The following is a 27,752-nucleotide window of genomic DNA, read 5'->3' as shown; positions in this document are numbered from 1 at the left end:
TAGAAAAGTCTCTGTAATACTGTATCTCCAATAATAACTTTACCTTTCATATGAGCTAAAGTGTTTTAAAGATTTCATTTTTTAATACACACTGGTCATTAAAAGAGAACTCTCTAGTGTGTTGCAATAAATGGTGGCTTGAAGTCCTTAACAAGAATGAACGAGACCCTGATACATATGCCATGTCAGAGGAGGTAGACTAGACCCCAGAAAACTGAAGGTAGACCTTTTCCCCTTTACCTTGCTGCCTAGTACTAAAGTATTAGACCACAGTTAAACCAAGAACATTTGACACCAAACCCGAGGACAGACCGCAGGAATTAGAATCACACTTTACAGGTGAGCAACTTTGGCTTCAGAGAAGTGGCTGCTGGAACACTTTTTTGAAAGACTGTTATGTAATAGCCAGAGCTCCTTTCAAAAGAGAAATGGCCTTGAGCTAAATGAGGAGAGAACACCTGACCTTGCTCTTGGGTTCACAGCTGGGTAGGGCTAATTAGGGCAAAAGTATGGCTCTCGAATCTGTAGAGACAGCCAGCAGCTCGCCAGGGACGGCCAGATTCCAGCCTGTGTTCCCGGCCTGGGGCGAAGTTAGGAAAGCGGGCGCCCATCCCTTGTGCTGCAGTGAGAAACTAAGGGAACGAAGCCAAGAGCCCGCTCGCGCTCTGGGGGGCTGCCACCGCCTCAGGGGGCGCTCACTCCCTGCGCTTCCTTCCACGGACCGCACTAGCTGTGCGGACTGCAAGTCTCTCGCCGATGTCCTTCCTCTTCCTCCCGGGCCTTTGGCAGGAGCTTCGCCCCACACGACCCTACCAGTCCTGGCGCCCCCTCCATGCGGGAGCTACAGCCAGACCGTTCCATTAGCCCGCGATTCCGCCGCTAACACGTAGCTCGCTCCACCGAGGACGCCTCCATTAAGATCGCTTTAAATAAAGTTATCGCCATCGGAAAAATAAAAAAAGGCGGTGGGAGGGTGGGAGCTATTCAGTCGCCAAGCGGTTGGCCAATGCACGAAGGGGCTGATCCGGGAGGACTGCGGGGCCGACCGATGATTGGTTGTGCTGGAAGCCTGTCTGGACCGTACCACACTTAGTCGGAGGGGGTCTGGAGAATGAGGATGGCTCCTCGCTTTTGAGTATTTCCAGCACTCACATATAACTATTTTTACTTCCGAGGATTTCTTCTTGAATACTGTTGGAATTGAAAATAGGACGCAGGAAAACGAAAGACTCGCCCAGCCACTTCCCCATTTCTGACTCCTGCGCAGTACGCCAGTCCTCCTGTCCCAGTCGTCTGCGGAACCCGACGGCCGTGCGCGCGCGCGCTCGTTCTCTAGCGTGCGTACGGCGCTGTGCTTCTGCAGCCAATCAGGCCGCGAGGTCGCCGCGGTCGCCGGGTTCGCGCGCACGCCCTAGAGCGGAGTGGGGGTGGGGGCTATGGGTGAATGGGAGAGTGAGCGGAGGCGGGCGCGGCGTCGCGAGCCGCATGAATGAGAGAAACGGGCCCCGCGCGAGACGTCGCGCGCGCCCGGGACAGGGAGCCAATGGGAACGCTGGGAGGGCTCGAGACCCGGCGCTGAGGGCAACGGCCGCGCGCCGGCTCGAAGACGAGCGTCGCCGGGCGGGGGCGCGCGTAGCAGGGCGGGCGTGGAGCGTGCGGGGGCCGCGCGCGGCCTCTCAGAGGCCGGACGGCACTGCCAGGAGGCGGCGGCGACAGCGACGGCGGCGGTGACGGGAACCGCGCCGGGGGTGAGTACCGGGGACACCGGCCCCTGCGGAACCGGAAGTGCCGGGCCAGTGAGGTGGGAGGGGAGAGTGACCTCTAGGGAAGGGGGACCGAGGTGGGGGGGAGGTGGTTTGAGGCCCCATTCCTACCCCCGGGCCGGGTCATCCAACTGCGGCGGGACCCGTGGGCCCCGGAAACGGACGACGAGTAGAGGCCGGGGATTCGCGGCCGCCGGGGCACTGAACGGGTTAGTGCCCGGTCGCCCGGTCCTGGCTCGGGACCTCCGCGCCTGGCGCTCGGCCGCCGCCCCTTCCGCCCCCGGCCCTGCGCCCCGGGGCTCTGCCGTCTCCCGCAGCCTCAGTGGGCCCTACCGCCGCGTATTCCGTCTTCTCGGTCTCAGCCAGCTCTGCCCCAAATGGTGATTCTCCCTACCCCAGCCCCGGGGTGGGGACGGGGTGCTGTTCCCCTTCTACCTCCCCGCATTTCAGGTCCCTTGCCCCCTTTTGCTGATACTTACTTTGGCTCAAGCCTCATCCTGTTACCTGTTCTCTCCCATCCATCCGCTTCCTCCCTACCCCCACCAGTTGGGAGCTCCGTGTTTTTAGTACTTTGTACTTTTTGCCACTGGAGCTGGAATGCGTTTGCCAATATTTTACCTATAGGGATCTCTTTGTGGGACAGGGAGGTGGAAAGTGTTTTACCCACTTAGCCAAATGAAAACACGCTAATGAGAAGTAAGAAAGTGACTTAAAAGTTATGGAAAGAGGTGTAGGATCGTTTATGTGTTATACCCTAGACCATTTTTTGCGTTGGATTTTTCACTTCCTGGTTAATGCCACCTTGTCTAGGTTGATCTTCTCTCACATCGCTGCCCTTTTATCCCAGTATCCCTTGTACTCGATCAGATCTCTTCAGAATGCTCAGTATCACTCATTTTTAATAACCCACCTAATGGTTATAAGAATTGTATTGCCATGTACTTGGCTACTTCCGTATGTAATAACACCCTTATTAAACTTCTGCTTGATTCCAACCAACATCTTGACATTTGGGTTATTCATGATACCTTGATTACTTTGTGTTCAAATTTACTATATTGCAGTGTTACACTACTTTATTTCAACAAATGATAACTTGTGTTATTGGTGGTACTGCTGATCTCCATTCACCCCTTTGAGGTACCTACTTGTATTAAATATTTATACAATATGATCTGTAGTTTATTTTCTATGTACATATTTCCATTCCATAGTTACTTTGTGCCTGAGTATGTCACACACATTCTTGTACACCTTTCTCATGCTGGTACAGATCCAGACTGCTGGTTGTGATGAACCACACTCACCCTGCAGTCTCATCCCTACTGCCCACAGCACATTCTTCTGCAAAGACTTGGTGCGTCTTTATTATACCCAATAAATTGTTCCGTTTTTGTCATCTCCCTTCTAATGTATATTCCCTAAACATTTCAAAGGTTGATCACTTTTGTTTCCCTGTATCGTACTCCCCAAATTGTATTGCCTTTTATGACCCTGCATTACTATGGCAATATTATCCCATGTGACTTTTCTCCTGTCAGAAAATATAATCTGAAATAATACATGGTGTCTAAATGATATTACTTACTCTAGATAAAATTGTAGCAGTGTAGCTTTCCATCTTCTCTACTGTTTGGGGTTTTGAGGGGAAAGGTTTTTTTGATTTTTTTAAATTTTTTATTTTTTTTTTTAAGATTTTATTTGACAGAGAGAGACACAGCGAGAGAGGAAACACAAGCAGGGGGAGTGGAAGAGGGAGAAGCAGGCTTCCTGCTGAGCAGGGAGCCTGATGCGGGGCCCTGTCCCAGGACCATGGGATCATGACCTGAGCCGAAGGCAGATGCCCAACGACTGAGCCACCCAGGCGCCCGGAAAGTTTACTTTAATAGTACTGCCCACAAACCAAGAATTTGCTTCTTGTTCACAAAGTTACTTAGGCCTAAATTGAGAAGGTTGGGCTTTGATTCCTATAGAAACTGTTAAATAATCATAAAATCAGGGGCTAGAGGGGGTTTATCTTTTTTTAGGTCTTTAACAATTTCTTGTACTCTCTGAATGTTCACTCTATTCTAATATTGCTCTTTGGCCCTCTAATACTCTGTTTTTTTAAGGAGAGAGACAGTGCATCTTGAAGGAAGGTGTCTTTGCCTTCCATGCCACAGGTAAGAGAGGAAGTGGTGAATTCCAGGGCACATTTGTATTTCACTGTCTGAATCTTCTGACGTATGAATTTCTGCCACCGGTATTAAGGGAAATACTGAACTGCTTGGGTCAAATAAACTTTTATTTTTAATTTTAACAAGTAAAATTTTTGGTCTGCAGATTCCAAGATGCAGTCACTGGGCAAGTAGTGTAGTGGATGAGAAAGTGGTAGAAAGGCTTTGTGTTGGCAAAGGGGCATGTGAACTCTGGTTCTTAACCTGACTGCTCAAGTGATTAAGTAGAATGGCCTCAGGCATTCTCTAGCCTTCAATTTTATTGAGTGGGGTAAGGGACTGTGTCACCAGATAATGTGAGTTAAGTGCTTTGAGATCACAGATGAAAAGCATCCTATAAAATCCAAAGTGTTACTTGGCTACTACTGTCAACAGAAATAATTGTTACTCTTAATCATATGGGGAATGTGGGGCTCAGTTGACTTCTGATAGGCCAATGTAGGAATAAACTGTTGAATTGGGAAGGAAAGGACCAGCCTCTGTGGTTGACTCAGTTTCTCAGAGCAGCTCACCTTTTAGTTCAAGGACAGTCTTCACCCAGGTCCTTTCATGGCTTATTCCAGAAGACCAAAAACTCAGCTTTTGCCTCTTCAGGGTTATAACTAAAAAGCGTAGAGAGATAAGAGACAGAGACATACATGGAAGGGAAATGAGACATACTGTCCTAATTTTGAGGTTACTTTTTTCTTTTTTCATTGTTGCAATAAATACTTTGTCCAAAGAGAATCTCTTTTCTAGGACTGCCCTTCACTGCTGTGCCCTTGTTTGTTTTTAGATTTTGATATTCTTGATATTTGTAACTGCCCATTTGTGTCAGGTGAGATGCACCCCTTATAAGAGCTAATGCTTTGATGACCTCAGGCCAGGTGAAACCATGTTCTCTTTCCAGTATGAACAGCACTTAGAAGAGTGAAGGATTCTGAATCCTTTCCCACATGCACATAAGTGAAGTGTATGCCATAAAAAGGCACTTTTTAAACAGAGTAGCCTGTGGGGTGTCAGCCTTGATGTTCTTAAGAAATTTGCTGAAAGAATTTATCTGGTGAAGATATTTGTGTTTTTTTTTTTGTTGTTTCCCAGGTGAGGCACTGTAACCCAGTTGAATTCTGCATCTAGAAAGCCCAAGACTGAAGAAGATCAAAGACATTGACTAACCTGGAAACAGGGACTTTTTTGGAACTTTGCTTTCATCCACAGTACTGTTTTAGAACTATCATTGAGTGGAATTGATTTCTTCATCTTATTTTGTTAATTGGGAAGAACATGGCTTCAGGGATTTTACGTTTCCCTTTAGTTTTGCATGAACTCGATAGGAAACGGAGCCCTTAAAGGGCTTGGGAATAACAAGAAGAGATTGAAGACAGACAAGCTTGCTCGTGCTCTCTCTTTCTGTTTTCCCTCCCCCTTGGAAGAAAAGGATTTACAACTCAACCTTGTAACAGCTGCGGCCCAGCTTTAGCCATCAAGAGAAAATAAATAAAATTAAACCACCATTGCCAGACTACAAGCCCTGAAGTCAAGGTGTGGGATTGGTGGCATTGAGAAAACTGCCTAAAAGGGACCAGGACTGCAGTAAAAAAAGCTTCTCTTTAAAACTGGAAGGGGCCTCAGGTTCCCTTTTGGATTAAAATAGAAACACCGGGCACACCTCTTTTAGGTGCAGCTCACATCTGGTGGAGTGTGGTAGTCGTGGAGGTGCTAGAGTGTCTCCTCAGAAGAATTTTTCCTTGCCCGAAGTGGTCTTCCCTACCCTGATATTCTCCCCTGCTTGTCCTTTGAAGACTTGCCTCCATCCATGAGCTATTCCCTGACCTGTCTGACGGCCCATGTTCTCCACCTGCAACCATTTGTATGTGTACAGCCTGTTTGTCTCCAGTTTTTAAACTGTACAACCTGTGTTTCTTAATCTCTCCCTCTTGCCTTGTTCTGGGGAGTGGTTATTCATCATTTGGAATCACCTTTCCCCCTCCCATGTGTTTTCCTTCATTTGAGATCTTTTGACCTTTGGTTTTTTTTTGGGAGGGGGAAGGGTGATAATTTTAGATTTCTGTTTCCCTGGTTTCCTTCTGTACTCCTTTTCTCCGTTGTTCCCCTCATCCCATTTTCTTGTCTGTTCTGCCGCTGTGTGGGCCTGGGCTATGCGGCAGGGCAGACCTCCCATCAGAGCTCCAACATGCCCGCAGAGTCTGGAAAGAGATTCAAGCCCAGCAAGTATGTTCCGGTCTCAGCAGCCGCCGTCTTCTTAGTGGGAGCTACGACCCTCTTCTTTGCCTTTACGTGAGTTTTCTCCCAGTGGTGGTTTTTGGGGGGCTCCATGGGAGGTGAGGGGGTTATTTGTCACATGAGTTTTGCTAGTTACTTGCCATGTGCCTGGGTGTCTTAATGTCTGATAGAGGCAACAACACATCTCAGAGACATGGTAAGCACAGAGAGAAAGGCCTATCCTGTCAGCCTTGTTAGAAATTTTACTCTGTTGAATCATCTCCCTTCCCCTGCCTCCTTTTCTTGGGCATCACAGATGTCTTTGTGTTTTCTTACCCAGCTCTCCATCATTAGATGATCGTGAACTAGGAAGGAAGTAGGAGGAAACCACCAGAGAGGCTTGAAGCAGCTTAAGCAATTGGTTCTGCGAGAGAAAGAACTAGAGGTTTTTCAAACAGTAATGGTTTTTCCCCAGGATGTCGAGCTGAGTGTACTGGAGAATTGCAGAATTGATTTAGGAGATAGACCAAGGAGACAGCTGGGCTTTTCCTGTTGCTCAGATGGTTTTCTCTGCACATTAAGAGCCAAAGCCTGGACCAGTGAAGGCCACTGGGAAGGGGCAGGTTTTACTTAGGAAGAGTCCCGGCAGGCTGCCTTCACATCCCTTTCTGCTGGAGGGATGGCAGTCATTCCTGCATTCCCTGGTCCTGTTAGGAAAAGCGGTTGCCACCGAAGATTTCCTGCTTAAGATATTCAGACTTTGTTCATCTGCCGGTCACTGGAGGAGACTGATTTATCTTTCCTCTTCCCACAGTATTTTAGCTGTTGACCACCTGGCCGGCCTCTTCGCTGTTCCCTGTTTATGAATTAACGTGTAGCAGGCTTCTGAACCTTAAACTGTTGAGTCACTGAGTTAGTGTTCTAGTTGTAGCTCTTGGAACAATCAGAGCATGCTAGATTTTTCTGGGGAGTTCACTTTGCCATGATTTCAGGCTCAAACCTAATTGTGAGATGCTATTTAGAGCAATGGGAGGTTGCTGGGAAGAGGAAGGAAATGGACTGAAGTGGTAGGGAATAAAAGCAGTTTGGACTCATTGAAGGATGAATGAAGCAGGAATTGCTGGAGAGGGGGCAGTTACTATTATGGGGAGAAACCTAAGAACCGATATTATCTGAGGAGGGGAGGAAACCCTCCCTTCCCCCCTAAATTGAGCTTCATATATCAAAAGGAATTCTAAAAGATTTGGATTGTTTGGCCTACAGAGTCAGTAAAGTAATGATGTTTTTCTGTTGAGTTTTTAAACAAGAAAAAAATGAATCTCTTATCTAAGGTATGAGCATCATCCTGCTTTTTACCCGTTCTTCTGGAGGGTAGAGGTCATGGATTCTTTGGCCCCCAGCTCTCTAGCCTGAGCATGCCTGTTGATTCCCTCAAGGATCTAAAGCAGCCCTACTCTTGTCTATACTCTTCTTTATCTGACTTTTCTCATAATTTTTTTCTCTTGCTTAAATTCAGCGTGTTTAGTGTTCTATCCTTCATGTATTGACTGTCAATAAGGAGATGTGAGTCTTCAGTTTTAGACTTGTTTTTGTAAAGATTTTTTTTTTATTTGAGACAGAATGAGAGAGAGAGCATGTGAGGGGGGGGAGGGTCAGAGGGAGAGGCAGACTCCCCGCCGAGCAGGGAGCCCGATGTGGGACTCGATCCAGGGACTCCTGGATCATGACCTGAGCCGAAGGCAGTCGCTCAACCAACTGAGCCACCCAGGGGCCCTAGACTTGTTTTTATTTCTGCTATTATGGCCAGCAAATAGAATCAGCCTTTTTTTAAAAGATTTTTTATTTTTTTATTTTTTATTTATTTATTTTTAAGATTTTATTTATTTATTTGACAGAGAGAGACACAGCGGGAGAGGGAACACAAGCAGCGGGAGTGGGAGAGGGAGAAGCGGGCTTCCCGTGGAGCAGGGAGCCCGATGCGGGGCTCGATCCCAGGACTTTGGGATCATGACCTGAGCCGAAGGCAGACGCTTAACAACTGAGCCACCCAAGTGCCCCTTAAAAGATTTTTTAATGTTTAAGTAATCTCTATACCCAGTGTGGGGCTCGAACTCACGACCCTTAGATCAAGAATCACATGATCTACCGGCTGAGCCAGCCAGGCGCCCCTAGAATCAGTATTTTATTTTATTTTTTTTAAGATTTTATTTATTTATTTGACAGAGACACAGCGAGAGAGGGAACACAAGCCGGGGGAGTGGGAGAGGGAGAAGCAGGCTTCCTGCTGAGCAGGGAGCCTGATGCGCGGGGCTCGATCCCTGGACCCTGGGATCATGACCTGAGCCGAAGGCAGACGCTTAATGACTGAGCCAGCCAGGGGCCCCTAGAATAAATATTTTTATTTTATTTTATTTTTTTAAAGATTTTATTTATTTGAGATACAAGGAGAGAGAGAGAGCACATGAGAGGGAGGAGGGTCAGAGGGAGAAGCAGACGCCCTGCTGAGCAGGGAGCCTGATGCGGGACTTGATCCAGGGACTCCAGGATCATGACCTGAGCTGAAGGCAGTCTCGTAACCAACTGAGCCACCCGGTGCCCTAGAATCAGTATTTTATTTTATTTTATTTTTTTTAAAGATTTTATTTATTTGAGAGAGAGAGAGAGAATGAGAGCGAGCACGAGAGGGAAGAGGGTCAGGGAGAAGCAGACTCCCCGCTGAGCAGGGAGCCCGATGCGGGACTCGATCCCGGGACCCCAGGATCATGACCTGAGCCGAAGGCAGTCGCTTAACCAACTGAGCCACCCAGGCGCCCTAGAATCAGTATTTTAACCAAGGGTTGGTCATATGAGATCTTTGTATCCTTGTAGCCGTTGTGGTTGTGTGTCAGGGGGGTGTGTTACAAGACCAGGTTGATACCCTTAGGCCTGCTTGATTGAGGAGGGTCTGTTTTCCTTCAAAAGGCAAGGCCTTGGGGCTCCTGGGTGGCTCAGTCGTTAAGCATCTGCCTTCGGCTCAGGTCATGATCCCAGGGTCCTGGGATCGAGCCCCGCATCGGGCTCCCTGCTTGGCAGGAAGCCTGCTTCTCCCTCTCCCACTCCCCTTGCTTGTGTTCCCTCTCTCACTGTCTCTTTCTCGTCAGATAAATAAATAAAATCTTAAAAAAAAAAAAGGCAAGGCCTTTGGGAAGCTAGGAAATTCAGGGGCCTGAGTGGTCTCTCTTTCAACCCATCTGTTCTTGAGATAGAGCAAGCAGAATCCTCATTCTTATTTTGTTAATCTGAAGCCATTGAAGTGCTTGGCTGGTTATACCAGTTTCGCCACAAAGAGTTGTCCTGACATAGGCATTTTCTGGACTGATAGTTGAAGCTATTTAACCTACTTTCTCATTCCCTGGTGCCAGAGAAATAGGGGCCCTCCTTATTCCATGGTCTCAGCCCCAGGAGAAAGAATTTTGGAGGACAGTAACGGACTTTGGAATTACTGACTCTAATCCAGAGTTAGAAGAGACTTAGTCTTCTAGTCATAGCTAGAGTTTCCCCTGGCAGTTTCCTCTGGGCTCTTTTCTTCCTCCAGTCTCCCCTACCCACTTCATGGAGACAAACACCCTGTTTATTTTTTATCACCTAGCTCTTGGTAACTTGTGAAGTTCTCATCTCTTCCTTTACATCTGACCGTAGCAGTTCCTCTACAAGCATATATCTGGGCTGAGCTGCCTCTGTTGTCAAAAACTGTTCCCCCACAGATTATATCCTTTTTGAAGTTCAGTTCCTTGGAGGAAGCCCCCTCCCCTGGTTTAAAACTATATGCAACCTAAAAAACAATTTCTGGTTTCAAGTAGACAAGAGGAAGCCTTTCTTTTGTTTGTTTGGTTTTGTGTTTTTGACTTTAAAAAATTTTTTTAGATTTTTATTTATTTATTTAATTTATTTGTCAGAGAGAGGGAGAGAGCACAAGCAGGGGGAGCAGCAGGCAGAGGGGGAAAGCAGGCTCCCTGCTGAGCAAGAAGCCTGCTGCGGAACTCCATCCCAGGACCCTGGGATCGTGACCTGAGCCGAAGGCAGACGCTTAACCGACTGAGCCACCCAGGTGTCCCTTAAGATTTTATTTTTAAGTAATCTCTACTCCCAACGCGGGGCTCGAACTTAAAACCCCGAGATCTCTTGAGTCACTTGCTCTACCGACTGAGCCAGCCAAGTGCCCCAGAGGAAGGCTGTCTTTGAACCAACTCCTCTTTGGGGCCCTGAATCTGTAACTGTTCTGTCATCCTCTTCTTCTCTTCACCAGGCTGTAACTGTCTGTTCTTAGATCAGTCTAAGTCCCAAGTGGGAATGACTTCCGGACCTAGAGGACTGGGAGTAGGAGGGAGAGTCCCTTTCAGTTGGCAGACATAATTAGTGGAGGCATGTAGGTTTCAACTCATTAGGAACAATTTACCCTTGGTGTTTCTCTGGCAGGTAGAGAAAGCTGTGAGCAGAATTTATCAGCTGGGTTTGGTCGCCAAAAGGTGATCTGCCCTGGAGAAGCTTGAATAGAACAGTTGAGGCCTTCCCTCCAGAACCCTGATCCCTCCCATTCACTGAATTTGTCCCGTACCAAAAGTAAGTGGGAGAATTATTGGGGATTCTGTTTTAATTCTTTTCCTCTGTTGGGGAAGGAGAGTGTCTGCTAAATTAACCCTCCTCCTCCCCCCAATTAAATCCTAGACCCTGTGTTTAAGATAACGGGCCTGGATCCTCATCTGTCTTAGTTTAATCCCCTTTTGTGATTGGCAAGGGTAGGGGGCAGTGCTAAGTAAGAGGAATCAGCTCTGTTGGGGGGTCAGGAAACTAATTTTGGTAAAGTCTGTTAACCTTTGTGAATCTGTTCTTTGTAAAATGAGGAGGTTGACCGAGAGTAGTTTATTTAAGCACAGTGCCCCTTTTTCCAGTGAGATCTTACGTGGAACCCCAGTGTGTCAAACACAAGAGGAGGGCTGCTCTGGGTCAAGCGAGGCTGGTATGTGGAGGCCCAGCCACTTGGTGTCTCCTCTTTGCCTCTCTGGGGACCCCTGAGTCTTAGAGCTCCCGGCAGTGCCATTTGAAATAAATCACTGAACTGCCTCCCTAAAATCTCCTTGAGCTCTGAGTTAAGTCAGCCAGTGTCTCATTGTCGAGTTCTAAAGTTGGTAGGGAGGGCGTAGTGGTAAAATCTTCTGCTGCAAGCTGTCCCCTGTGGGAAGGATACATGTCAGGGTTGTCCAGAAATCCAGGATGGTCTTTTCCAGTGACCCATCCGTGAGAGCGCTTTCTTCTTTTCAGTTTCTGCCTCTGGCCCCTCCCAACCCTTTACCCACAGAGTTGGGTAACCCTAGTGCCTCTCCCTCTGGTCCTTTTTTTTCTTGACTGCAGAGGTGCTAGCACCTGATTTGAGTGGGAGCAGCCTCGTGATTTAGGGCATTAATTGAGCAGTGGATGTTCCTTTTACTTCCCACGTTGTTTTTTCATCCAGGAATAAGTGCCCAAGTCCTACATCTTGCACTCAGCTGCTTAAAAGTGTGCGTAAGACACGACATATCAGGTATCTTAGGAGAAACTTCCCCACCTAAGAGAGGAAAAATTGTTTTCCCATGGAATCTTGAGGATCCCCAGGGGCAGGAAGTGGGCTATTCATTCCAGCCTTGCTTCATCAACAAGGAACACTAGCCGTAGAGTCAAACTATGTGCTAGGCATGGGCGGAATGCTTAGACCTGTTCTTTAGGAGCTTAGTGCCTCTGTTTTAAGTGTTCTTGAATTTCTAGTACCTCACATAGGGGAAGTGGAATTAGGGATGAAGGTGGAGCTGGAATGATAATTGATGATGATGGTGATAGTTAATAATGGGGGGGCGTGTCTTCTATCCAGTGAATGCTCAGTAGTAAGCTAGCTGGTTTAAAAAGAATTCCAGGATCTTTTCAGATATTGTCTCCTTCATTCTAACATCTGTATTATGTAGCTGAAGTAATAAGATTGAAGAGTTTTCTGTAGATTACCTAAAGCTACATAGCAAAGCATCGATTGAGACGGGATTAAGATCCAAAGCTTCTTGACTCCTACTTTTTCTTACCAGCAACTTAACCATTTTTTTATGATAGGAAGTATTAGGGCTAGGAAACAGATTTTTCGGGAGTGTGGATATTTTTTATTTTTTTTTTAAAGATTTTAATTATTTGACAGTGACACAGCGAGAGCAGGAACATAAGCAGGGGGAGTGGGAGAGGGAGAAGCAGGCTTCCTGCTGAGCAGGGAGCCCTGTGCGGGGCTCGATCCCAGGACCCTGGGACCATGACCTGAGCCGAAGGCAGGATGCTTAACGACTGAGCCACCCAGGCGCCCCCAGTTTTATTTATTTATTTATTTAAAAGATTTTATTTATTGACAGAGTTAGCGAGAGCAGGAACACAAGCAGGGAGAGTGGGAGAGGGAGAAGCAGGCTTCCCACCGAGCAGGGAGCCCAGTGCGGGGCTCGATCCCAGGACCCTGGGACATGACCTGAGCCAAAGGCAGACGCTTAACGACTGAGCCACCCAGGCACCCCAGTTTATTTTTTTTTAAGTCATCTCCATGCCCAACATGGAGCTTGAACTCACAGCCCTGAGATCAAGAGTCACATGCTTTTCTGACTGAACCAACCAGGTGCCCCAGAAGTGTGGGTATTGAAACCCACTCTCTCTGAAAACAGAAGTGCTGGATGGGTGGGCAGAAGAACCTGTTCTTCCTGGGTTGGTATAGGTCTGGGAGTCTCATCAGTGAGTCAGCCAGCCTTCTGGGCTCCAGCCACTCCCTCTGCTTTGGAACTCTGGGATTATTGCCGGAGGCTGAGGACCAGCCCTGACGGCTCCTCCTCAGTCCAGGCCTCGTCGTCTTTCTTCAGAGGCCGCAGATCCAGACAGGCCACTTGGAGTGGTCGCCTAGGAATTTGGCAAAGTACTGTAGCAACAGCAAGCCCCTCCCTGAGCCAAGTAGAATATGGGATGTGGCAGGAACAGGCTCTGCTTCACGCCTCTCCTTGGTGGGGTGTTCCATCAGCTGGAGTGTGAAGGTTGGAAGCAGTGGGTCCTTGATTTCAGTCAAGGGGCAGATGCTGCCTGGGAAGTGGAGTTATTTGCATCATTTCTAGATGCTGCCACTGTGGGGGTAGGCTTATTTTGGCAACAGATACTGAAACTGGATTGTAGGATTACACGATTCAGCTGGGATGAGTCGGTATCAGGAATGTCACAGGAGCGGGGCGCCTGGCTTGCTCAGTTGTGGAACGTGCAACTCTTGATCTCAGGGTCGTGCATTTGAGCCCCACGTTGGGTGTAGAGATTACTTTAAAATCTTTGCGGGGGGGGGGAAGAAAGAGTGCAGGGGTGACATTCATTATCCAGGGATGGGTGGGTGGCAGCGTACCCAAGAAGTTGGGCGATTTTCTTCATTTGGAAATGCAGAAACTGAAGAAAAAAATGGGGTCAGAAAGAGTGCCATTTGGGCCTGCAAGGGGCTGACATCTCATTCTCTCACCTTAGCTCCCCTCAGGGATCGAGGAACCTTTAGTCTGTCAGAAGCTCAAGAGGCCACTGTAACTATAGTCGTCAGTTCTAGGAATGAGACTTTTAAATCATGGGCACCTCAGTGTTATAAGGATTTAATTTCTTTTTCCCTTCTAATTATCTTCCCAGGCTGTAGGAGTCAAGTGAGTCACCCCTTCTCCTCTTCCCCTGGCGGAAATTGAAGCGACAGCGAAGTGCTAGGGAGGGGCTCTGACCTGGATGACTGGTTTTCAGTTTCTGTCCCTCCCTCCTAAGGAGCCTAGGAGGTCAGCCTTTGGGTGGGGCTGTGTAAGGACTCTTCTTGCTTGTATTCTACCCCAAACCCTGCCGGAGTTTGGGGACCTCCTTTCTGAACCAGAGAACCCCCCAGAGGAAGAGGCTTCTGTGGGAGACGTGGCTAGAGGAAAACGAGAGCTGTGACTGAGGGTCTGTTTTCCCCCTGAAATCTGTGCCTGCACCTCACTTCATTATTTTGTTTCCCAGTTACGTATTCACCTACCCAGAGAAGCAAAGAGTTCATTGATATTTACTATCTGGAAAGCCTACCACACTATAAATATTTACTTGATTTTTTTTTTTAATGAATGGTGAATTTGAATAAATAGATGGGAGGTGGTAAAGGCTTGTGAGATGCTTTGTGACAATCAATTTTGTCTCTTATTAGTTTATATCTGAATAAGGAGCTCAGTAGCTATGAATTGTCTTGAATCACTGTTCAGGGCTGTGCTTTTTGTTTTGATGGAGACAGACCTCTCTCAACAGAATCCAGGACTACAGCGGATTCATTCTCCAGACTCATTTGCTGTCTTGTTCTCTAGGCTCCTTCTTCCTCTCAATGAACTCTTCCTTTACTTCTGGCTGGTCTAGATAAAGGGGACAAGGTCAGATGCTGTCCTCATTCTGGAGATTAAGTTCTCAGCCACAAAGCAGATTAGGGTATTTAGCCACTCTCTCGTAAAGGGAAGTTCTTTGGGAACTGAGATAGGAGAGAGAGGGCATTTGATAGTACTGACAAAGCAGCCAGCACTCAGATGTTTTTTGGAAACTTCCAGCTCCCAGGAAATCTGCAGAAAGGAAGAGTTCTTACAGCATTCCTACTTAAGACTCATATCCTGAGAGAAACTGAGTTTAATCCTGGACTAGGGCATTCCCCTCTATTTTTTTGCGGGGGGGGGGGTCAAAGAAAAGTTACCTAAAGCATATCTCTTGATTTGGACCCTGTGGAATATTGGATATGTTTGGCCAGTTTCTTTTTCCTATAGGATTTAGGGCTGATTTGGTCTGCTCCCTTTTTTTCTCTCCCCTACTCTTCTACTTGATTTACTAGTTCTAGATCTTGATAGCCATATTTATCTGTGTGGTCCTGTCTCCCTTGAGAACTAGCTTTTAGTTGAATAGATCTCTCAGGACTATCTGATGCAGTGAAGAAATTTTAGGCATTTAAGAGTGGTTGGAAGCCAGCTGGGAAGAGGCAAGGGGAGCCAGAGAGGCAGGTGGTATCCCATGCTTTGTGCCAATGTGCAGGTCAGTGGGGCATGGCTGAGATCCAGCAGCCTTGGCCTGCGCAGGAGAAGGGACTGTAGCTGGCACCAGTTACATACTTCGTCCCTAGCTCTTCTGCCTGGTTAAAAGGAGATAAGGATAGATTCTAAAATGTGAAAAGATCCACAGGGGAAGAAGGAATCTGAAGAACACAGACCTTTAGTACAAGGGGTTATGGTAGGAGAGATTCTGAGTCTTGTACCTTGATCTAAAAGAAGCATTTCTGTGGGGAAACTAGACCCACTTGTTGTGAAGGATGAAGATAATTTGAGACAGCAGAGGTGAAGCACACACGATTTATAGGTATGGGGGCTGAACCTTTCAGATTTTTATATGGTTGGTGTCCCAAGCGTTAGGGGCAGCCCCTCATTTTCTTTATTATCTGTGCAGCTGTCCAGGACTAAGCCTCTATGTGTCACCTGCAGTGCCCATCTACAATGCGATTGTTTTTCTCTTTGTGCTGGCCAACTTCAGCATGGCCACCTTCATGGACCCAGGGATTTTCCCTCGAGGTAAGATCTCCTTCTCTCTCGGAAACTCCTCAACTATCTTTGAAAAATAATGGGTTATGGACATACGCATTTGGTCCTGGGCCTTAGGATTCTGAGGGTTTTGGGATACTTCAATAGTCTAATGATGAAAAGTGGGTCAGAGTCTTCCAGAGTAGGTGTCATAACTTCTAGTTGGGTTCATTCACATTGGGTCAACTTTTTGATTTTCAGTTACTCATTCAGCAGAGATTCATTTTGAGCATATGGGTCAGGTGTTATCCCTAGGCACAATAATAATTTAGTATGATTTAGACAGTTATAATAGGGTGGCGTGAACTGTAGTGAAGGCATGAACAAGATTCTTTGAGGCCATAGAAAAGGGTGCACTTTATCTGCCCCAGTAAATTGGGGAAATGTTGCGAGGAGGAGGCAGGAACAACTTTCAGTGGAGGAAGGCCGGGAAGCACATTTTGGGTCCAGGAAGCAGCATGTGCCACGATGCCGAACTCTGTGGGGTGGAAGATAAAGCACATGGTGGGGCCAGAAGGGGTAGTAGGAGGTAAATGAGAGCCAAATTGTCAAAGACTGTGTGCTAAATTAAATAGATTATATTTCTTCCTTTGGACAGTAGGAGGTCTTTAATTGGAGGAATCTCAGGATCAGATTTCCTTTTACAAAAAATTCTTGAAAGAATGTACAGTTACCTTTTGGGAGGCTATTGCCATAATGTAAACCAGATGAGAACTTGAAGTTCTCAACCAGTAGACTCAACAGATTTCTTCATGACCATTTGCTTATTGGGGGAGAGTGAGAGAGTGAAGGAATTGTCTAGGGTAGTCCCAAGGCTCCTAACTTGGGAGATAAGTTGGATGCTGATTTTTATAAACCAAGATGGGCGTTACAGGAATGTTGAACATGTTTGGAGGGAAGATAGCTTCTTAAGACATGTTGAACTCGAGATAGTATGGTCATTCAGATATAGTTGCCCAGTGGCCAATTGAGTAGTCAGACTAAGAGACCTTGGTCTCAGAGGCTTCAGCCATGTGGTGTTTGAAGCAACAGGAGTAAGAGTGTCTACAGAGAAAGTAGAACGAGATTAGGAAAGAATCAAGGTCAGATCTGACCAGCATTGGCATTTTAATAATGAGCAGAGGAGGAGGAGCCATTGGAGAGTGATTGGGCAAGAAAAGTTAGTAGGCGAAGAAACTGGACAAAGTGGGAACTAAGGAAGGTTCATGAAGTTCATGATGGTTGGCAGTATCAGAAATTAGATCCAATAGTATGAAAACTCAAAATTGCCCATCGTTTTGGTAACTAAGGAATTTATGATCTTGACAGGAATAGTTCTAATAGTGTGTTTAGGTATGTATGTGGGAAAAATACAGTTAAATTAGCGAAACTGTGATGGTTTGGAAGGCAGTGAATGGGCAATGAGGAAGCAGAGCCCGTGAGTATTCAGATTACTCTTTCAAGAAGTTAAGCAGAGAAGGCAGAAGATGCAGTGTCTTAGGAGAGAGAGAGGGCTTTGTTTTTTCTTTTTTTGTGATAGAGAAGATTAAAGCACTCTGGTAGCCTGAGGAGATAGAAGTGGAGAAGAGAGAGAAGCTGGAACTGGAAAAGGGGGATAATAGAATTACCTCCTAGAGGGAGGATGTGCTTTCCCGTGCATTTTGGAAGGGTTAAGCTTACAGAAGCAGCAGGCTGTTCTGGCAGAGGAGGTGAGAGTCAGGAACTGTCAGTAGAGGTAGAGAGAAGTTGGTAAGAGTTGGTGCTGATAACCAGTATTTCTCTCACCTGTGAAGTTAACTTGTAAGGGTGAGGCATAAATCTGGAAGACAACTTTGGAGACATTGAGGTTTTCCTGAGATCATTGTGCTCACAAAGCCGGTATCACTGTGCTTTATTTGTGACTTCTGTCTCAAAGATTAGTTGAACCTAAGGAACTTGGGAGTCCCTAGCACCAAGGAGGGCTATTTTTTTTTTTTTAAAGATTTTATTTATTTATTTGACAGAGAGGGAAAGAGAGCACAAGCAAGGTGGGGCAGCAAGCAGAGGGAGAGGGAAAAGCAGACTCCTCGCTGAGCAAGGAGCCCAATGCGGGGCTCGATCCCAGGACCCTGAGATCGTGACCTGAGCCAAAGGCAGACGCTCAACCGACTGAGCCACCCAGATGCCCCAAGGAGGGCTATTTTAGTGAGCCTTTATTGTTCATAATTTAAATATTTATTGATCTGTATGAAAGGCATTATCCTGGTCATTTGGGATTAGTTTTTTTTTTTTTAAAGGTTCTTGCTTTCAAATAGCTCAGTCTATAAAGAAAGATAGGGAAGATGTTTCTATGAATAAATATCCTGTACTGTGCTAAGTTATAAGCGTAACCTAAGAACCACATAGTACTTTAAGAAGAGAAGGTGCTCACTTCTGGTGTGGAAAGATCAGAAATTTCAAAATAAGTAGCATTTTAGTTTTTTTTCCTTTAAAAGAAAACTTTTTTTTTAATAGTTTTTTTTTAAAGATTTTATTTATTTGAGAGAGAGAATGAGAGAGAGCAGGAGAGGGGGGAAGGTCAGAGGGAGAAGCGGACTCCCCGCTGAGCATGGAGCCCGATGTGGGACTCGATCCCAGGACTCCAGGATCATGACCTGAGCCGAAGGCAGGCAGTCGCTTAACCAACTGAGCCACCCAGGTGCCCGAAAACTTTCTTTTTTTTAAGTAAAGATTTTAATAAGTAGTAAATATTCATTATGTAGAAAGCATAAAAAAGACAAATACCACCTGTAATTTCACAGCCAAAGGTAACTACTATGGGGGCGCCTGGGTGGCTCAATTGGTTGAGCCAACTGATTCTTGGTTTTGGCTTGGGTCATGATCTCAGGGTCCTGGGATTGAGCCCCCCATCTCCCTCTCCCCCTACACCCCCCCTTGCGCTTGCTCGCTCTCAAATAAATAAAATAAAAAGATAACTGTTCCTATTTCTTTCCAGTGGTTTGAAAATTTAGATATATAACATTTACATATAGCACTTATCTATAGCAAATGTATGTGCTTTTTTTTTTTTTTTTTTAAGATTTATTTTAGAGTGCACACATGCAGGGGAGGAGGGGCAGAGGGAGAAAGAATCTCAAGCAGACCCCTGCTGAGCAAGGAGCCCTACACAAGGCTTGATCTTATGATGTCATGACTTGAGATCATGACCTGAGCCGGAATCAAAAGAGTTGATGCTTAACTGACTGAGCCACCCAGGCGTCCCTACGTGTGTGTATTTTTGTTTTCTATTTTCCAAATGGGATCTTTTTGTTTGTACAGTTCTTTACCTTGCATTTTTTTCACCTATTTATATTTTAAAGCATTTCCCCAGTCAGTGAAAGTTGGAAACTTAATTTTTAATCCCTGCTCCTTCATTTATTTAAACTTTCCTTCCCATGTGTATTTTTTCTAGATTAATAATAAAAAATAAAAATTGTATACTGTAGATGAGAAGGCAAATAGTGCCTTTTAAGTTTTGAAGTAGGATCGTGAGTTTCTGATAATTGAAATGGAAAGGGCATTCAGGTAAGGAGAATGGCTTGAGCCAGCAAACGATACTGAAATGTATAGGGAATTAATAGAGTTGGGGAAGATCTTTTGGAGAAGGGGTTTGTGCATGGAAAAAAAGGGTTGCTGTTAGTTCCTCTCTTGGATTGCTATAGTTTTCGTGCACTTGTAGACATTGTACTGTTATGCAAACTCATTACATATGTGCTTTGATATGTAAATTATTTCTTTACAAATATATTCGTAGTATGTAAACCAAGTGTCAGCATACCCATATCAGAGCTACCTCTGAGTCATATTCTCTTGAACCTCATTTTCAGTGTGTTCCAGTAGTGTCGTATACAGGGCTGATCTCACAGTATTAGTTATTAGTTCCTGTTCTCTCTTCCCCAGAAGACTGAATTCCTTGAAGGCAGAGGCCATATTTTAAATACCACTGCATCCCTTATGCCTAGTACAGTTCTGGCATAGTTGTTTTTTAATTGATTTTTTTCCCCTGCAGCTGAGGAGGATGAAGACAAGGAAGATGACTTCCGAGCTCCCCTTTACAAAACAGTGGAGATTAAGGGCATCCAGGTGCGCATGAAGTGGTGTGCCACCTGCCGTTTCTACCGTCCTCCTCGATGTTCCCACTGCAGTGTCTGTGACAATTGTGTGGAGGTAAGAACCCTGACGGGGGTAGGCCTAGATGCCTAATCTAAGTTCTCTTCTTCCTACCCATTGAATAAGAATCGAATCCTCTGCATTCTGGGTCTTGGGTGCAGTATAGCCCTGGCTATCTGGGCTGTATTCTAGCTCTTTCAGAAAGTGTTACCAATTAGATGAATGGGTAAAGAAGTGGTATATAGACACAATGGAATGTTATTCAGCCATAACAAGGAAGGAAATCTTGCCGTTTTCAACGACCTGGATGGAGCTAGAGAGTATAATGTAAGTGAAATAAGTCAGTCAGAGAAACAGATACTATATGATTTCACTCCTATGTGGATTTAAGAAACAAAACAAATGAGCAAAGGGAAAAAGGAGAGAAACAAACCAAGAAACAGACTCTTAACTCCAGAGCGCAAACTGCTGGTGACCAGAGGGGTGGAGGGCAGGGGCGGGTGAACTAGGTGATGGGGATGAAGGAGGGCACTTATCCTGATGGGCACAGAGTAATGGAGAGAACTGCTAAATCACTAGACTGTACACCTGAAACTAACAGAACACTGTATGTTAGCTATACTGGAATTAAAATTTAAAACTTGATTTAAAAATTTTATCTTGGTCTTAGATTATATTACAGCTATAAATAGCAAACACTCTTATGTGTATATATGGATATAGACATTTAATGTCTATAATTTAGATGAAATTGGAAATAAAGTATTATCAATGATGAACGCATGAGAGGTAGAGCATAAATATTCTTCTGTTATAGGAGGGACCCCAAGTGGGCATAGGCTTTCCCAACTCTGTAGCCTTCCTGACTCATCTTTTTGGTTATTTGTCCTGGCTTTGTGTTACCTCTTGCATCCACTACATCATGCTGTCTGTTGCCTTCAGATCTTACAGCTATATTTCTCTTCCTGCTTATCCTTCTGCATCCCCTGTCTTTTATTTTTAACCTTTTTTCCCCAATTTTTTTTTTTAAAGATTTTAATTTATTTATTTGACAGAGGGAGACAGCGAGAGAGGGATCACAGCAGTGGGAGCGGGAGAGGGAGAAGCAGGCTTCCCGCGGAGCAGGGAGCCCGACGTGGGGCTCAATCCCAGGACCCTGGGATCATGACCTGAGCCGAAGGCAGATGCTTAACGACTGAGCCACCCAGTTGCCCCTCCCCCAATCAGTTTTTACTTCACTCTAAGCAGTTGTCTGCCAGATTTTCCTTCCAGGCCTCTCTTTCTCATGAATCTTGATATTTTTGCAAAGCCTCTGATATTCATCCCTTTCAGAGTTCCTTGGTCACATTGGATAAACTCTTGAGAGAGGGCCTTGGCCTTCAATCAGCCTCTGGAAGGTCTTCCCCCTTACTGATCGATAGAGCAAGATAAAGTGCCTGAGCTTATTGTTAATTTGGCAACTAAATGGCGAACACGATGGCCTGTTACTGAAAGCAGCGCTTCAGTTCTGACATTTGGTCCCTTTCTTGACTGAAGTGATCTAGGGCTGTGGTCCAAGGATGCTTCTCAGTGTTTCTCTTTTTGCCCTTAGGAGTTTGACCATCACTGCCCCTGGGTGAACAACTGTATCGGTCGCCGGAACTACCGCTATTTCTTCCTTTTCCTCCTCTCCCTGACAGCACACATCATGGGTGTGTTTGGCTTTGGCCTCCTCTATGTCCTCTACCACATGGAGGAACTCTCAGGGGTCCGCACGGCTGTCACGTATCCTTCTGTGGGTTGCGGGCTCGGGAGCGGGGAGGAGGAGGAAAGTCGAGCATTGTGGTAGCGAGGGTCAAAGGGAAGGTGGTTCTTGTAGGGGCTGGGGATGGTGAGATCATGCTGCTCTGTTCTCCTTGATTCTTTGGGTTTAGAATGGCAGTGATGTGTGTGGCTGGCTTATTCTTCATCCCCGTAGCTGGCCTCACGGGATTTCATGTGGTGCTGGTGGCTAGGGGACGCACAACCAATGAACAGGTACGGGGAGAAGTGATGGGAGACCCCCTGTAGAGCTGGGCGTGAGAATCTTCGCCCTCTAATGAGTTGTGGAGTGCTTCCATAGATGGATGCCCAATGAATATTTGTTATGATATAGTGTCCATGCTCCTCATGAAAGCACAAGAACGGGACCATTTCTTTCTTTCTTTTCTTTTTAAGATTTGATTTCTTTATGTGACAGCGAGAGAGAGGAGAGAGGCAGGCAGAGGGAGAGGTATAAGCAGGCTCCCCACTGAGCAGGGAGCCCGACACAGGGCTCAGTCCCAGGACCCCAGGACCATGACCTGAGCCAAAGGCAGACAGACACTTAACTGACAGAGCCACCCAGGCACCCCAGAACCATTTATTAGTTAACAGACATTTGCAGAATGCTCACCGTATACTGGACAATTTGAGCTCCGAGCTTACAGAAACAATAGTAGACTTAGGCCAGCCCTCAGGAAGCTCATAGTGCCGCTTAAAGAGAAACGCTTATTCTTGTACTTATAATAAAGCTGACCTTATCTGCTTCCTTTTATGTATATTATCTTAGTTTTCAGTAGTGAGCTGTACATCCCCATTTCACATAACACTGATGTGTGGGGTCAGGTAGCTACTATGAGGCAGCCTTAGGATTCAAACTGAAGGCCCTGACTCTGGAGCTCCCATTCTTAACCATTATGACTATAAGTTTCTTGATGGTGGGGTTGTGTTTTACTCATTTTTCTATCTCCCAAATAGTGGGTGCACAATAATTGGTTATCGATTTGTGTTTTGGCCTTTGGAGGTCAAGGTCCATCGTCTGACTGATAGGGCCTGTTTTTCCTTCTTCTAGGTTACGGGTAAATTCCGAGGAGGTGTGAACCCCTTCACCAATGGCTGCTGTAACAATGTCAGCCGTGTGCTCTGCAGTTCCCCAGCACCCAGGTACACCTACCCCTTTGGTCTAGTGTTCACTCTTGGTCAAAACGTTTGTCTTTGGGCTTGTTCTCAGGGAGGGTTGGGTGGGAGACTGCCGTTCAGGGAGGGTTCTCTTAGCCTGGGAAGTGCCTGCAAGGGAGAGCCGTGGCATCCTTTAGTGGACCCCCTGAATTCAGTTGCTATTCTTCAGGTATTATGGCTACTCTCTTTGAGAGTTGAGGGTGAGATTCCCTCCAGAGTGTCTTGAACTAGGTATCTGCCCAGAAGCCTAGTCTTGGTGCCGTTCTTCATGGAATCTAAGAAATCAGTTCAATGCTGAGCTTTTCGCTGTCTTGGTCAGACTGTTCTTGTATTTGTAAGAATGTTTTATATAAGATAGGCATCCACTAGCTATCTTAGAATGAATGAATGAAAGTCCTCTCATTTTTTGACACTCAGGTATTTGGGGAGACCAAAGAAAGAGAAGACGATTGTCATCAGACCTCCCTTCCTTCGACCAGAAGTGTCAGATGGGCAGATAACGGTGAAGATCATGGACAATGGCATCCAGGGAGAGCTGAGGAGAAGCAAGGTGAGGAATTTAGGGAAGTAAAGTAGGTAACTTGGGGGCTTTCATGGCAAAGAGATGGAAACTTGCTTTCAGTTGACATTGCCTTTACAGGATTTCTCAATTTCAATTAACTTGTGTTAAAAATTACTTAAGTACGCGGGTGCCTGGCTGTCTGAGTTGGTAGAGCATGCGACTCTTGACCTTGGGGTCATGAGCTGGAGCCCCATGTTGAGTGTAGAGTTACTTAAAAAGAAAAAAAAATTTTTTTTTAATTACTTAAGTACATATCTTCTTTTTTCCATTAGATTGTAAGTCCACTGACAGAAGTGGAGTCCCTTCATTTCCATGTTTTCATAGGACTTAATGTAGCAGTTTCAGATGGTAGGAGCTCAACAAATAGTTGGTGGACATGAACACATAAGTGACGGAATTAAACCCTTGTTGAAAATTTTTCTTTATCCACTGTCATCCCCAAAATGGCTCTCATCCCTTGTCTTCTAGTCCCAGTTTAGAAATATATAATTGGCGCCCCAGCACCCCTCTAATACCAGTTTAATACTTTGAGTTGTCCTTATACCCAGTTCTCCAAATTGATTTTCCCTCATTTATCCAGTCTAAGGGAAGCTTGGAGATCACAGAGAGCCAGTCTGCAGATGCTGAACCCCCACCTCCTCCTAAGCCGGACCTGAGCCGTTACACGGGGCTACGAACACACCTCAGCCTGGCTACTAATGAGGGTAAGAGCAGTGGCAGGAGCGAGAAGGTTACTGTGTGCTGTGGAGAAGACAGGCAGGCAAGGCCTGGGAGGTGATACTCGCATCGTGGCTGAGAAAACCCAACAGATGGGCGTTGAGCCACTTTGGACAGCTAGGGGAGGAGAAAGGCAATTCCATGTAGCTAGTGGCAGTGAACTGGGCTTTTGTGGGGCGGGGACGGTCAGCATCCAGATGGACCAGAGAACATCCTAGACATGTTTGTGCATTCTCTCACTCTGCGTTCTGGGCCGGTATGCGTCTGTCGTCTTGACTGCAGCTAAATCAGGTTCCTGGGACTTTTCTTTTGCTGGTATATCCATTCCTACCTTGTTCTCCCTCTGTAATTTAAGGAACTCTGGCCAGGAGAACGGCTTGTAAAGTGGTGTCTCCCTGGGCCTTTCTTCCTGCAGATAGCAGCCTCCTGGGCAAGGACAGCCCTCCCACACCTACCATGTACAAGTACCGGCCGGGTTACAGTAGCAGCAGTACGTCAGCCGCCATGCCTCATTCCTCCAGCGCCAAGGTACTGAGTACTCTGGAAGGAGGAGGGTTGTGATGTATGTCAGCTGTTCTGGGAAAAAGAATAGTGGGGGAGGGAAGGAAGAGAGGCAGAGGGAAGGGAAAAAACCAGACATTTTACTGATTGTTGACATTACTGGGATTTAATCTCCTTGACAGTGTGTCCTTCATCAGAGAGGGGCAATGTAGCATACTAGGTAAAAGCACTGATTGCAGCATCGTAGCTGAGTTCAAAACCCATCATGGGCAAGTTACTTAACCTCTTTAAGCCTCATCTTTTGCATCTTAAAATGAGATACTATTTGTTCCAGCTCGCTGGTTTGCTTTAGGTGTGGAACAAGAGAAAGTGTGTAAAAAGTTCTAAGCATACTGGTGGGACATGACTGCTTGGGCTCTGGGGCCTAGCATCTGTCCCAGGAGGAGGAGCACTAAGAGCATGCTGTCGTTTCTCCCTCAGTTGAGTCGTGGGGACAGCTTGAAGGAGCCGACCTCAATTGCAGAGAGCAGCCGCCATCCCAGCTACCGCTCGGAGCCCAGCTTGGAGCCAGAGAGCTTCCGTTCTCCCACCTTTGGCAAAAGCTTTCACTTCGAGCCCCTATCCAGTGGCTCACGCTCCTCCAGCCTCAAGTCAGCCCAGGGCACTGGCTTTGAGCTGGGCCAGTTGCAGTCCATTCGTTCAGAGGGCACAACCTCCACCTCCTATAAGAGCCTGGCCAACCAGACACGCAATGGAAGCCTATCTTACGACAGCTTACTCACTCCTTCGGACAGCCCTGATTTCGAGTCCGTGCAGGCAGGGCCTGAGCCCGACCCACCTTTAGGCTACACCTCTCCCTTCCTGTCAGCCCGGCTGGCCCAGCAGCGGGAAGCCGAGAGGCACCCACGTTTGGTGCCAACCGGCCCAACACACCGAGAGCCCTCCCCAGTCCGGTACGACAATCTGTCGCGCCATATTGTGGCCTCCCTTCAGGAACGAGAGAAGCTGCTACGCCAGTCACCCCCACTCCCAGGCCGCGAGGAAGAACCAGGCTTGGGGGACTCAGGCATTCAGTCAACGCCGGGCTCAGGCCATGCCCCTCGCACTAGTTCCTCCTCAGATGATTCAAAGAGATCACCCTTGGTCAAGACTCCACTGGGACGCCCAGCCGCCCCCCGTTTTGGCAAGCCAGATGGGCTAAGGGGCCGGGGACTGGGGTCCCCTGAACCAGGCCCAGCCGCCCCATACCTGGGCCGATCTGTGTCTTACAGCAGCCAAAAAGCCGGTGTCACCCCAGCTGGTGTCTCTGAGGCAGAGGAAGTAGCCCTGCAGCCGTTATTGACACCCAAGTAAGTATAAGTCCATCCTGACCATCCGTGGACTCAAAATTAGCATAGCGTCCTACAGAAGGTATCATGACTTCACTTGTGTGCAAGTGGACTCAGAGGGGCCTGCTTGTAGATCGCTCGTTTCACTCTAGCTGCTGATTAATACTTTTTTCTTAATCCTGTCTTCCCAAAACGTATGTATTTGCCTGAGAGTAAGAAAGATAGCTGCTGTTGGAGAGAAGGAATAAAGAGAGGAGATAGGGCACCAGGTTTGTTTTAAGCAGGGCAATAAAACAGGTGGGAATGTTTGGGTAAGAAAGTACGTATATAGAAAAGTATGTCAGTTTGTTCTCGTAACTTATAAAACGGTCTCCCTTTTCTGTGTTTTGTGTCCCACTTCCTGACACCTACCTCTTTTTCTCTTCCTAGAGATGAAGTACAGCTCAAGACCGCCTACAGCAAATCCAATGGGCAGCCCAAGAGTATAGGCTCTGCCTCCTCTGGCCCAGGCCAGCCGCCTCTCAGCAGCCCCACAAGGGGCGGAGTCAAGAAGGTGTCAGGGGTGGGTGGTACCACCTATGAGATTTCCGTGTGAGCCTTCGGCACCTCCCTTCCCCCCACGCCTCTGCGCCTACACCAAAGGGCCCCAGGTGGCCACCTTCCTTTCCTCAAGGGGTTCCCCTCCCCTGCATGGACATTTTTTTAAACCACCGATTCCAAGAGGATGAGGAGCGTTTTATAAAATGCAATGGGGATGGGGAGTCGGAGAGTTGGGGCCCTGAGACTGGGGTAGCAACGCCCTTCACCTTTTAAGACCTTCCCTTCGTTAACCCCTGGACCAGACTCAGTGGACATTTGTGCAATTGCTCGCCCTGGAGGGAACCAGATCATTTTTAAACCAGAAATAATTTTTTTTATTATTGTTACGGATTCTATTTTTTTCCTCTCTGCGTTACCAGGTGTGTGTGTACATATATATATATCTATATCTCTATATATATATATATATTATAAATATCAAAGAAATTATATATCTATCCTGGGATGGGAAAATGAGGGAGGGGTACGTAGGAGGGCTGTCTTACTCTTCCCGTTCCTCAGACCAGCAGGAAAGCAGCGGGGACATCCATCGAAGTCTTCCTCTTCCCAGTGGTTCCCTCTCTTTTGTCCCAGTTACCAACTAAGGAAACCGCACCCCCCTGCCGTTGGGGCGTAGTGATCAGGAAAGAAACCTTGGGAGAGGCGAGTCTGGGGTCTTGGTCAGAGGAAGGAAGGATTCGGGAGGAGAGTTTGTTTTCTAGGTTCATTGGCACTTAGTTTCCCCAGGAAAGGGGTCACAGCCCCATGACCCTGGTGGTGGTGCGGTCAGGACAAGAGCTTGACTGAGCTCCAGAAACAATACTGGATAACGCCCCCCCTTCCTGGGGGAGAGGGATTAGGGTGGGCTTCTTCAGTCCCCTCAGAGCCTTCCCCCAACTCACACGGTTAACATTATTTTTAAATCCAAGGCCGGGAGAGATGAATCCAAAAAGCAATATTTTTCATCACATGCCAAAAACGGGATAGAGAGAAGGAGTGGCAGGCCTAGGCCCCTCCGATTGTCCCTTGGGGGTTACCCCTCAGCCCACCTCAGTATGGTGCTGGGTAGTGGGGGTACCTGGGTTCTAACCTCTAAAAAGGGGAGACCCCAGCCTCTAGACAGAGGCCCTCTTATTTTTTATTCTGATTAGCCATTTTAAACCAACAAGGAATAAAAAGAAATCCTGATCTAACCAGCTCCCCCT

The 27,752-nt window shown here is 46.8% G+C and overlaps 1 protein-coding gene and 1 pseudogene across 2 annotated transcripts; one reads left to right on the top strand and one right to left on the bottom strand.

The window, feature by feature from the left end:
* Positions 1–492: 492 nt before the first annotated feature.
* LOC148162608 (uncharacterized) lies at positions 493–2,285 on the bottom strand (annotated as a pseudogene).
* On the top strand, positions 1,447–27,740 carry ZDHHC5 (zDHHC palmitoyltransferase 5). Of its 2 annotated transcripts, XM_028111145.2 has the most exons (13): positions 1,447–1,748; positions 3,875–3,925; positions 5,060–6,256; positions 15,665–15,786; positions 19,802–19,959; positions 21,494–21,666; positions 21,816–21,918; positions 22,754–22,845; positions 23,278–23,410; positions 24,003–24,126; positions 24,555–24,667; positions 25,121–25,989; positions 26,398–27,740. In XM_028111145.2, exons 3-13 carry the CDS (start codon positions 6,153–6,155, stop codon positions 26,561–26,563), a joined length of 2,157 nt encoding a protein of 718 aa, XP_027966946.1. In that variant the 5' UTR covers positions 1,447–1,748; positions 3,875–3,925; positions 5,060–6,152; the 3' UTR covers positions 26,564–27,740. The 2 variants fall into 2 exon arrangements, with proteins under 2 accessions (XP_027966946.1, XP_027966945.1); XM_028111144.2 differs by lacking the exon at positions 3,875–3,925.
* Positions 27,741–27,752: the final 12 nt, after the last annotated feature.

This window comes from Eumetopias jubatus, unplaced genomic scaffold (assembly GCF_037043125.1).
Source record: "Eumetopias jubatus isolate StellerSeaLion01/CBP00866 unplaced genomic scaffold, mEumJub1_p1.0 scaffold_13, whole genome shotgun sequence".
Lineage (NCBI taxonomy): Eukaryota > Metazoa > Chordata > Mammalia > Carnivora > Otariidae > Eumetopias > Eumetopias jubatus.
The sequence above is the reverse complement of the archived record's forward strand: the minus strand, read 5'-3'. Positions and strand labels throughout refer to the sequence as shown.